The 13,043-nt window shown below is 42.5% G+C and overlaps 1 protein-coding gene across 2 annotated transcripts in view; it reads right to left on the bottom strand.

Annotated features, from left to right (window-relative positions):
• Positions 1-9,431, bottom strand: part of BEND4 (BEN domain containing 4) — an 86,697-nt gene extending 77,266 nt beyond the window's left edge. Inside the window, exon 1 of one of the 2 annotated variants that reach the window (XM_033946463.1) lies at positions 8,747-9,431. In XM_033946463.1, coding sequence (XP_033802354.1) covers positions 8,747-9,092 — 346 coding nt within the window. In that variant the 5' untranslated portion in view covers positions 9,093-9,431. The remainder of the gene's footprint in view (positions 1-8,746) is intronic. The other variant, XM_033946453.1, reaches the window with a different exon arrangement.
• Between the last annotated feature and the right edge of the window lie 3,612 nt (positions 9,432-13,043).

The raw sequence follows: 13,043 nt of genomic DNA, 5'->3' as shown, positions 1-13,043 counted from the left end.
CCAAGGTACAAAATAAGTACCTGTATATATGTCAACCACTTTGATTGTAACCACAGAAAGGTGGTACATCAAATTCAATACCTCTTTCCTTTCAATAGAATTTTAACATTTTTTTTTCCCCAAGGACTCCTCCACCAGACATGAACAGGGAACTGATTCCAAGCAAGGGTATCAACCAGAAAAAAAAAAAGCTTCTTTCTGGGTGGCAAACCTATTGAATAGCAGGGGAAGGAGGAATAACCATCCTATGCTGGGAACAGAAAATGACTTGGAGACAAAGTTTACCCTCATCCCCACCCCATCACAATGAGCTCTTTATCCCATCCCTGCAAGCTCTACATAAGTCAAGATAAGAATTGACATATTGGGACAATCCAAAGGTCCATCAAGCCCAGTATCCTGGTTTCCAACAGTGGCCACTACAGGTCACAAGTACCTGGCAAGATCCAAAGGAGAAAAACGGATTTTATGCTTTTTTTATCCTAGGAATAAGCAGTGGATTTCCCCAAGCCATCTTAATAATAGTTTATGGTCTTCTCTTTTAAGAAATTATCCAAACCTTTTTTAAACCCTGCCAAGCTAAATGCTTTCTCCACATTCTCTGGTAACTAAATTCCAGACTTTAATTATATGTTGATTGAATAAATATTTTCTCCAGTTTTAAATCTACACTACTACTACTTATCATTTCTATAGTGCTACTAGATATACCCAGCGCTGTATGTCAAAACATAGAAGAGATAGTCCCTGCTCAAAAGAGCTTACAATCTAGTTAAGACAAACAAGCTGCCGAGGGAATGATAAGACAGATATTGATGCTTAGCAGGTAGGTTAGGGTTTGGAATGGAAAGTAGCTTCAAAGAAGTGGGCTTTTGAGTATGGATTTGAATACTGCTAGAGGTGGAGCTTGACGTACCGAGTCAGGCAGTTTGTTCCAGGCATACGGTGCAGCAAAAGTAGAAGGGACGGAATCTGGAGTTGGCTGTAGAGGAGAAGGATATAGATAAGAGAGTGATGAGTGGAATGCCCAGGGGAGGGGGGAGGGGAGGGCGAGTATGAGTATGGAGAGGGATAAGAGATAGCGAGGAGTTGTGGAGTGAATACACTTGTAGGCCATTAAGAGGAGTTTGAACTGTATGCGGAAATGGATAGGGATAATGTGGGCATAGTGACACTGGCGGAATATGAGACATGCAGCAGAGTTCTGAACAGATTGAAAGGGAGAGGGAAGGTTTAGCCGAAGGCCAGTCAGAATTTACTATTTAGTAGCTTCATCTCATGCACCCTAGTTCTAGTATTTTTGGAAAGAGTAAACTAGTGATTCACATCTACCCATTCCACTTCACTCAGTATTTTCAGACTTCTATCATATCTCCCCTGAGCCATCTCTTCTCTAGGCTGAAGTGCCCTAGTCGCTTTAGCCTACCATCATAGGGAAGTGTCCCATCCCTTTTATCATTTTTGTTGCCCTTCTCGGAACCCTTTTTGAGATGTGGCTATCAGAATTGCACACAGCATTCGAGGTGCATCTGCACCACAGAGTGATATAAAGGCATTATAACTTTTTCAACTTTGGGTTTTCATTCCTTTCCTGATAACTCTTAACATTCTATTTGCTTTCTTAGCCACTGTCGCACACTATCCTCAATGATGACACCTAGATCCTTTGCCTGGGAAGTGACACCCAACGTGAAACCCTGCATCACGTAAGTATAGTTCGAGTTCCTCTTTCCCACATGCATCACTTTGCATTTGCTGACATTAAATATTATCTAATCAAATCTAATCTTTCGTCATGTATACCGCCTCTTCCTGTACCAAAGTTAGGTCTCAATGCGGTTCACAAAAGACTTACAAATGTACAATAAACACCAGAAAAACATATTCAGTTTTTCTAAAAAAAAGTTTGAAATAATAAAATCTTTAACAGTTTTTCAGAATCTATAAGATGCCCAGTCTCCCAAGGTCCCATGCAGCATCTCCCTTTGTGTCCCTGTCCCTATTCTCCTCTCCATGCCCATTATACCTCTCTGTATCTCTCCCTCTCTCCTCCCTCCATCTGCTGTGTGTTCAGTATATCACTCTCTGTTCCTTCATCCCTTTAATTCAGCATCTCTCTTTCCTTGTCCAACCCACCAGGTCCAGCACCTCTAATCTAATCTAATCCTTTGTTTTATATACTGCCTCATCCCTGCAAAGGAGGGTTCAATGTGGTTTACATTAAGACTTTGCACAGTATATTAACTTATTTAAAATAAAAAAAATCCCTAATCCAAAATAGCAGAAAACAAGAAAGTCTTTAATCTTTTTTTGAAAGATTTGATAGGTAGTGTTTGACTGCAGACTGATGGATAATTCATTCCATATAGTAAATTTTTAAAAAAGAGCAGGAACGGAAGACTTGACTCCTTGACACCTTTAAACGATGGAAAAGACAGAATATAAACAGTAGAAGATCTACTGCCACTTTGTCATTTTAATTTTATTTATTTAAAACATTTATAAACCACTTACAATTGAAGCAGTGTACAAAGTAACATACATAATATAATGACAAACCACGTCAAACAAAATAACATCTACTTAGCAGGACAGTGAAACTAAAACTCTTACTTATCTCTCAACATTCCTTCATTAACCCATTGAGGCAATATGATGCTAACTTATAACAACATACAGTCAATCCATGTTACATATTGTGATGGGGTATATGTCCCATCACGTGAGAGAGTGCCGCCCCGAGGGAAGGCTACATCAGAGTCAACCTCTCCCCAGAGTACCCCAGGGTTAAACAGGGAGAGGTCGACTCTGATGTAGCCTTCCCTCAGGGCGGCACTCTCTCACATGATGGGACATACACCCCATCACACATATGCATCAATGAATAACTGAGTTTTCAGTTGTTTCCTGAAACATACCCAATCTTTACACAGTTTCATGACTCCAGAAAGGGAGTTCCAGAGCTGAACACCTACTTCTGAAGACATCATATTTCCAATTCTCTTATGGAGAATCCCAAGTTCTTTGTCATTGTCAAGCCTCATACATTCCTCAGATTGTAAACTATGATCAGGATGGTAGACATTCCAAAGATTTTGAAACCATGCTGGAACAGTAGAGTATATCACCTGTTGCATCTATGAAAGCATCTTATGGTACTGTATATTCTCTGAGGGAATGGAAGCCAGTGAAGTATCTTTTATCAGTTGAGCTGCAGAATTTTAGGAAGCCTAAGATAGTCAAGTCGGGTTAATATCAATGCTCGATTTACAGAGCGAAAATCAAATCGTGAAAGCACTGGTTCCAATCTATTCAAGATGTATAATTGAGCATACCCTGATTGTATCACCTTGACAATCTGCTTCCCCATTGAGAGGGCGGAGTCTAGGCAGATATCCCAAACCGTCAGCTCTTTCTTGACCTCTAAGTGAGAGTTTAGCACCCTAAATGAAGCAGGTAGCATGTTGTCACATTCACTGCTCACATGATATTGCATGACAGACCTAAAGGCATTGGTGCAACTAAGTCACCTAATTGTCCATAAAATATTTTTAAAACTACACAGGTGCATTGGAACTTGACTGAACAGGAAGTCAATGTAATGATCTCAAGAATGGCGTGACAGCCAGCCCTCCCCCTGCGTGGGTCTAGCACCTCTCTCCCTTCCCTCCCCCTCCCATGGGTCCAGAACCTCTGTCTTCTCTTCAGCTCCAGCTTCCTACCCTCCCTCAGCTTCCTCTTCATGGTTCACAGATCCAGGGTTCAAGGCCTCCTTCTCTCCCACGCGGCCAGCACCTCTTCCCTCTCCCCCTTGCCACACCCTTCCCTCCTGCCGCATACCTTCTGGAGCTAGTCGATTCCTTCTCAGGCCTGGTCGAGACCTTCCCTCTGCCAGGCTCCTGCTTGCGGTGACCCCTAAAGAACGGTAGAGAGAGCAAATCACAAAAGCACCAGCATTCAAATTATAGAAACTACGATTTATTACAAAGCATGGAGCTAAAACATCAAAAGAGCCCAAAGTGGCCATGTTTCACCTATATAAGGCTCAAAAATATTATTGAGAGGTTTGGAGAAGGATTGCTGTGTAAATTTGCCAGTACTTTTGTTAGCTCTAAAGAGAAGTGTGCTTGAGCAAGCCCCTCCAGTTACTCCCTGATACAGCTTCATATAGGCGAAATGTGGCCACATCAGTCATTTTTTATGTTTTAGCTCTATGCTTTGTAGTAAATTGCAGTTTCTATAATTTGGATGCTTGTGCTTTTATGATCGGCTCGCTCTGTTTTCCTATGGAATGCTGCAGATCCTTGCATCTTCGTTTTCTACTATTTATGCCGTTAAATGTACACATTTACACTTGCTATTGAATGGTGTAAGCGGGTATGTCCAATTGTAGGCACAAAGATGCCGATTTATACTCAAGATGACCTGAGCAGGCAAAAAAGGTATGGTGGAAAGGAAGTGGTGTGCACATGTGGTAGTAGGAGAGGGCGGGGAAGGTGAGGGGGCAGACAGGAGGACGGGTGCTAGTGCCCGCATCAAGAGGGCACCTGGGGTGAACTGCCCTCCCCCCCACTTACTACGCCACTGGTTAGATGCCATTAACTCGTGATCGAATCCTAGCGACTTGACAATATCAAGTTTTCATGGCAGAATACAGATGTAGATTTCTGGGCCTTTCTTCTGCACAGTATAAATTCATTGTTGTCACCATTATCGCATCAAACGCAATCCTCCGCCTCTAACATTGCCCATCTGCTGTTGCCCAGATTGGTGGTACATCGTTAGGCTGACATTTCCGCTGAAACCTGTCCGCCTTGGGAGGCCCTGCTGGGAGTGAAACTGCCGACGGCTTCACAGATGCACACAAGTCCCAGTGGCACAACAAGCCCATGTACTATGACTGGAGAATGCTCTGTTATAGACACTATTTTTCTTCAGACTGAAATGCAAAACTTGGAAAATGTGGCTTCTCATCAAAATTTACATTTTATTAATTTTCCTTCTTACTGTCTCACATCCTCTCAGGAGATTATAAATTACCAGTTGAAGCTTTGCCATTATAGTTAAGACTTATTAGATTCCTAGGTCTCTGATTAGACTTTGGATTAGACTGGGGTGGGGGAAGGGTCTGAAATTATTTAAAAAAAAAAAAAAAAAAAAGAGTTTCACCAAAAAAATGTCCCACCGCGTTGCTATGGGACAGGCAACTGAACTAGCTACAAAATCTGAGGGCACAACTAGACAACTGGATTTTCAAGTTTATCACAGTGATTATGCAGGAGCTAAATCTGCATACAATGCCAACTCAAATGTTTGCAAATTTATCTCTGGCATACTCATGGGCCGATGCAGAAAACTGTACATTAGAACTGCTAATTTGCTGCAGGATGTAGTAATCAAGGGGCATGCAAAGTAATGAACCTCATTGCGAGATATCTTTCCTGTCCATGCAAGAGTGGTGAATGGCTCATGCACTAACAGGAAGGATAACATAAAGCTAAGAAAAAAGTCACGGGTCAGCACCAGGTATTACATTACATTACATTAGTGATTTCTATTCCGCCATTACCTTGCGGTTCAGGGCGGATTACATTATTACAGTATTACATATTACATATGAGGTATTAGGTCAATTGGAGATATATAAGAAGTAGTCTGGAAATTTACTAAGATGGTAAGGATCAGGGAGTGTTGCAGGTGGTGCACATTTGGTTGTGTTAGTTTAGTTTAATGTATTTTTTGAAGATACTGACTGGAGCCCCTCCCCACAGAATAGATGATCCAAGACAATTCCTGGTAGTCTGTTGGCCCTTGCCCCAATCCCATATTTAAAAAAAAAAAAAATAAAAAAATCCTTGGGAATCTATTGTACTACCTACCCACAGAAGACCTGCCTCACTCACCTCAAATCCAGTCAGGCAAAGAGCGATACCCACTTGCTCCTGCCTCCAGTGCCACCAGGATCCAAGATTACAGCATCTGACCCCTAGTGGTGAACTGTGACGCACCTCTAGTGGGTCAGTCTACCAGCTTTAGAACTTGTTGCCAACAGATTTGGTACAAGCAGTAAGCAAGGCCTCAACATATGGACCAGGTGAGGCCCTGACCCAGGGCGACAAAATCCCAGTCCGGTCTACCTTCAGACTTCTAGAGGAATAGATACTGGACTGAGATTTTGGCACCCTTTATCAACAGTGCCTCACCTAATCCAGCAGGAGGGGAAGACTTGAGAGGGGGGAGAGATACCGGATCACAGATGGGGCAAGGGAGAAGGAAGGAAAGAAAGAGATACCAGCTTACAGGAGTGGGGGCATCAATGCTTAAGTTGGCTCAGGGTGCCACAGTCTCTTCAGCCAGCCCCAACAGTTATCTTAACCAGGTTTAAAAAAAGGTTTGGACAAATTCCTGGAAAAAGGCCACAAACCATTAACAAGTAGACCTGAGGAAAGCCACTGCTTGTCCCTAGAGATGGAATCTTGCTACTTTTGGGGATCTTGCCAAGTACTTGTGACCTGGATTGGCCACTGTTGGAAACAGGACACCAAGCTAGATGGACCTTTGGTCCGACTCAGTAAGGCAATTCTTATGCATATACAACTTCATCACTGGAATCTGCTGTAAGCTATCCTTTGAATTACTCTGGTTCCAAAGGCAGCTGAAATAATTAGTAAATGCATCTCATGGGCAATATATTATACCATGATGATAAATCCTTTCCTGAAATGAGAGTTCTTCAGTCATCATTTTCCCCAGCTCTTTTAGAAGTTAAACACACACAATGTCCTTTCACTATGCACTGGGAACTACATCTGATACCAGTGATTTTATTACAGGCATTTACTGGAGCTTAAGCAAAGAGGGTTCCATTCTCTGAAGGTTTTCTTTCATTTTACAGTCACTGTAGAAACCCATAAGTCAACAGAGGTCAGCACCAAACAGTATCAGGATACTCCCAGGAGTATTCCAGCCTCTCTATACCAGCACCAATGCCAGGTCTAATGACAGATTTTCCACGGCATGCTTTAAGGCAACAAGACACTGCCTTATAAATTTAGAATGTAAGATTTATCATGATAATTAACTATGGATTTCAGCATTACATAGCAGAGAATGATTGTGCTTTATCTGCATAAGCTGACCATTGTTGGATTGAGCTGCAGAATTAGACAAATTATTATGCTCTCATGAAATAAAGAATACCCAACCATCTATCTATATCTATCTACCTATATAAATCTAAAGGATGGACTCCAAAGAAGCATCCACAAATATATAAGTGAAGTTGAGAGATAGATATAGCAAACCTTTCCGCTCTGTGTTTCACATAAACAGCCATTACCTTTGATCAGAGTAAATGATCATTTTTATCTCATGCATATGCCCAAGGGAATATATATATCTAAAAATTTGTAAATAAATAAGTGGATGACCTGTCAAAAATTAAAGAATGAGTTGATACTGTTGATGCTATTGGAACCAGATGGTGCATCCTTACATTCATCCTGTTCAGTCAAACCCCGAATATTTTCTGGCTCATCAGTATAAAAAATAACACCCTGAGATTTGTGATGGCAAACAAAAGCAATCATGCCTTCCAAGCACATACTATATAGCGAGCAGCATTTGAGCTCTGCAAGACAGAAAGTAATTAGAATGCTTTTAATGTCCAGAAGAATGATGCCGATAGGCTGCCACAGATGTGTAGATTTATGAATATTTATATGGTGGTTTATAGCTGACACTTTTATCAGCTGACGAAGATAAAATATCTGCCTGACTCAAAGGCTTGACAGTCAGGTTAATAAAATCTCATTAAAGAGAATGACCTATGCAATTATACAGGATTTATTGTAATTCATTTTTGATTGTACTCTGCTTAAGGATGCAATTTCCCATTTCCTGATGCCAAATTTAGGTTGCACAGTGAGATCTACAGTATGTGTGTTAAACACTAAGACCTCCATGGAGGAAGAGCTGCAGTTAGTATTTTACAAGTTTAATTTAAAATAATTCTGATGTTTTGACTCTTTTTTTTCCAGCCTTTGTTAAATCGGAGCAAGAACGCTACAAAAATAATATGCCACATCGAGGTCTGTTTGCTGATGCAACTAGCCTCAAAGGACAATTGAAGATATTTTACTTCTCCTCCTTGAGTCATTAATGCTTTTTAAAAAACAAAGAAAAATGAATAGAAACATTATTCCGAGAGGAACAGATATCAGCTTTTCCTGAGATCATTTAAGCTGTATTCATTCACCACGGAATTCACAAACACTAGTCATTAAGATAGCAATAAGTTAAGAGAAGTACAAACTTTCATTTAGCCAACTAAACAGAAAATATCATTTTTGAGGTGTCTTTTTATGCAGGCGATCAGGACCCCACAAAGCATTCCCCAGGAACTTGAATTTCTCAGCTCTAGAGCAAAAGGCACTCCCGGAAGACAGAACAGGAGGCGGACTAGTAAATTAACAACTCATTAGAACAGTTTAGCCTTGCTCTGGGATTGCCAGTGTCTGTCACAGCTCTTTGAAGAGGGACCATCTCCATGACAATCCCCTCTTCTGGGAAAACTTTGATCAGAGCCGAACAGAAAGAGGACATCTCCTCCAGAAGCCGAGCAGCGGGGTAGCTCCCCTCCCTCCCTCCCTCCCCGCCCCTCCTAAGCGGCACAGGGACTGAACTTTCTGCCGGCACAGCCCCTTCCCTTCCCCTCCCCCGTCATGCACACACCCGCCGCGGCTACCTGCGCTCAGCTCCACGGTGCCCTGGCTGTACCTGCCGGAGGCCCCGGTGCCGCTGCCACTCCGCCGCCGCTGGGAGGAGGCGGCCGATCTGCTGGGCCCGTTCGGGTACGGCGGCTCGCTGCTGCTGGAGGCTGGCTGCTGCTGCTGGAAGTGCTGAGGCATGGCCACCATGGTGGGTCTCTCGTACCTCTTGGCCAGGGGCCTCCTGCCGGGGAAGGTCTTGAGGAGGCTGTAGGGGCTCCTGTGCCGGTAGATGTGGGGGGCGCACGGTCCCTCCTCCGCTTGTTGCATCTCCTCCTCCATCGCGCCGCTCCTCTTCTCTTGTGGCGGCGGCTGCGGCGGCATCAGGGCTGAGAGGCGCCGGCGGAGGAGGGGGGGGGGGAGGGGGGCTGATTGACAGCTGGCCTCTCCAATGCCTGCAGGGAAAAGCCGGGGCGGGGGGTGAGCAGGTAGGGTAATCGCGGTTAATGCGGCCCGGGGGGGCGGACTCTGGCGCTGGCTGGGGTGGTCGCGGCGGCCGCTCGGGCTTCGGGGCTCAGGAGTGGTTCCTTTTGGGACCTTTTCACCTGGAGGCTTTCAGTGTGAAATGCCACGCCAGGGTTGTAATGAACCTGTGGCCCGCGTGGTAAAAGTGCATCCAGGCTTTTGTACCGATTTAGCACCCCGTTTTCCGGCTGCAGGATGTTTTGTGCACGAGCCAACCCCCGCGCGAAGCCTTGAGTTAAACAACAAGGCGCCGCATATTTAAAATAATGGAAGTCTGATTTATTCACAGTGAGTTCAGTGCAGCTACAGAGAAGTGCACTGAGCACCACAGCAGGGGTAAAGAGACCCAGCACTTTCTTTTGGTTTCAGAGAAAAGGGTGCAGAGACAATACACTGAAATCTGCCTAGTGTCTAGGGGCGACAAAGTCCAATATATATATAAATTGGTACTCTAAACAGAGTGATTGAAACGCACTTAGTGAAAACAAAAACCACTCAATACTTGTAATATTCAGGTTGTCAGTGATAAAATACAAACACTTTGACCTCAAAAATATGCTCAGAGACACGAAGGCAAACGGCTAGGGGCCTTTAATTAAGTTAAAGTGTTCTGCTTCAAATAATTGAATCCACAAGTTATGAACTTTTAAAGCTAGACTACAGCTATAAATGGTGTTATTCACTGAACTTCACAATATGGTGAGACAATTTCTCTTGGGGCTTTGGCCCCTAGCCGTTTGCCTTCCTGTCTCTGAGCATATTTTTGAGGTCAAAGTGCTTGTATTTTATCACTGACAACCTGAATATTGAGTGATTTCAGTGTGTGGTGGCAGCAAAAAAATAAAGCAAACAGGATGCTATGAATTAGGAAAGGGATGCTAATGTCTTTGTATTGCTCCTTGGTGCAACCTCACCTTGAATGTTACCTTCACTTCCGTTTACCTTATCTCAGAAAAGATATAGTAGAATTACAAAGAAGAGCAACTAAAATGATAAAGGAGATGGAACTCCTCTCATGCGAAAAGGCTAAAGAGGTTAGGGCTTTTCAACTTGGGAAAGAGACAGCTGAGGGGAGACATGGCTGAGGTGTAGAATGGGTAAAACTGAATCAAATTTTTACTGTTATTAAAATTACAAAGACTAGGGGACACTCACCGGAGTTGCATGGAAATACTTTTAAAATAAATAGGAAATATTTTTTCACTCAATTAATAAACTCTGGAAATTGTTTACAGAGGATGCAGTAAGAGCAGTTAGTGTAGCTGGGTTTAAAAAATAGTTTGGACAAGTTCCTGGAGGAAAGGTCCGTAGGGATAAACGTTGAAGAAGCCACTGCTTGCACTGGGATTGGTAGCATGGAATGTTGCTACTATTTGGGTTTCTGCCAGGTACTTGTAACCTGGATTGGCCTTAGTTGGAAACAGATTACTGGCTGGGCTAAATGAACCACTGATCTGACCCAGTATATTCATGTACGCAGAAATATTCAGATTGCATATGTGACCCCTATACACATGCGCAAGCTTTCAATTTTGTGATTCTTTTTTTTTTTTTTTGTGAATATCTTTATTAGCAATTCCAAAGGGAACATACAACCAGAAAGGGGAAGCAGATAAAAGCACAACAGCCAGGGAAATCAACAAGAGAAAGAACCCCTCGATTGAATGCCCAACACAATTGACATTTTAAGTAGTAGAAAACCCCCAAGCAAACATAATCAAACCTCTTAACACTCGACTGCAAGTCACAACAATCATGCACCAGACACCCCTGCATGCATACCCCCCATACAACCAAACACACATGTGCATCTACCCAGGGGAAAGGAAAGGAAAGAGCGGCAGCTGCCCCAAGATGAGTCAGAGTATGGGATCTTCAGTCTCCGTCGCTGCACCGGGCGCAGGGGGCTTGCAATTTTGTGATTCTAACGCTCAACCAGGGTGTCACACAAAAACCTTTTGCTTTAATGAACACTGCTTAGTGTCCTTTTGAGTCTGTATCTGGAACCAGCCCTTTAGGCTAAGTCACTCTCATATTGGAATTGACCTATGTTTTCTATATCTTAATCTTTGTGGCTTTCGATACATCCAAGTGTCCCTTGAGGAAGGCATCCTACATGCCAAAATTTGGTACCTTGTAGAGACGAACATTTATAGAATAAAGGTATTGTTTGATTGATTGGACATCTTCTCTTGCCTTTGTTTGCTCAATAGAGAACATAAGAATTGCCATACTGGGACAGACTGAAGGTTTGTCAAGCCCAGTATCCTGTTTCCAACCCAGGTCCCAAGTATCTAGCCAGATCTCATGTTCTTAAGGTCCATGGCCACTCAGAGCCCAGAGGTGACCTTCCAACATCCCAAACAAAAACTCCCAGGTATCCAAGATGACCCATGTCCTCCCATGATCCCCAAACTAAAAAGGCGCAGCTGGTCAAATGGACACCACAACTCCACGTACTTTGGACGTCCTGCCTCTGCACCACCATCATGCGAGATGGCAGTGCCTGACCCTGCACAGGTTAGCCTGGTACAAATCACGTAGGGTCAGTCTACCAAATAAAGGAATTTTTCAGATTGACTCTACAAGCTCTGTCCCAGGATTCTCAATGCAGGGTTGTAGTATGATATGATTAATTTTGCTATATGTAGCATGATATGATTAATTTTCCTGGATCCAACAATTATAAAAATATGGCCTGAACTAATTTGTATTTCTGGAGCTGACCACCTTGGCCTGTAGCCATCTGTCTTCATACTTTTGCAAGCCTAAAACAAAGAAGTTATGTACTCCTTTAAATGGATACAAAAGATAACTGGGTTTGGTACCAGAGTCAAACAGAACTTTATTTTGCAGCTTTACTCTGCATGAGGTTATCAACTGAAACGTTAGGTAAGACCCGCTATAAAAAAAAATGCCAACAAGAGTAATTTTTGTTGTAGGTTCATATTTATGGAACGCATTGCCAGAGCCTATGAGCCTATGCAGAGAGAGCGTTGTTTAAAAGGCAGTTGAAAACTTATTTATTCGTTAAAGTTTATTCGTTTTGATGAGGAATGTATTTTACAGTTTGTACTGTACAAACATTTTTTTTTTTTTTTTTTAATCTTTGTTCATTTTAATAGCCAACATCAAGAATTAACCAGTCCGGAAGATGTTCCATGAGCTCAGGAAGGATCCAATACATACCCTGACGCAGTATATAGCCTGATGGTACCTATAAAAATTTGGGAAGTTTACCCCACCCGCCGCAATTGGTTTTTGTAAAGAAACTAAAGCAATTCTCGCAGTTTTACACAGCCAAATAAATTTAGTAAGGATACTATTTAATTTATTATAAAAGGACCCCTGAAAATAAACTGGCAACATACCCATTTGGTAACAAACTACAGGCAAAATCATCATTTTAACCGTTTGGACTCTCCCCCACCAAGAAAGATGTAAGGGGTTCCATTGCTCACACATTTCTGAGACCTTCAGCAATAGATTTTTCATTTACTCTCATTGTATCTAACAGCATTTTTTGAATCCAAATACCCAGATATTTTATACCCTCTTCCTTCCAAAGGAAAGGGAAAGAATCAATCCTTTTATACAATATACATTTAGCGGAAGAACCTCTGATTTACTCCAATTTGTTTTATATCCAGAAAATTTTCCAAATCGGTCAATCAAATCTAGTACATGCGGAATGGTAGATTCAGGATTCTTCAAATGGCGCAAAATATCATCTGCATAAGCAGAGACCTTATATTCCTGACCTGCATAAGGAATACCCTGTATCTCCTTTGTCTGTTGAATAGCCAATAA

The sequence above is a fragment of the Geotrypetes seraphini genome, chromosome 1, assembly GCF_902459505.1.
Source record: "Geotrypetes seraphini chromosome 1, aGeoSer1.1, whole genome shotgun sequence".
Classification (NCBI taxonomy): Eukaryota; Metazoa; Chordata; class Amphibia; order Gymnophiona; family Dermophiidae; genus Geotrypetes; species Geotrypetes seraphini.
The sequence above is the reverse complement of the archived record's forward strand: the minus strand, read 5'-3'. Positions and strand labels throughout refer to the sequence as shown.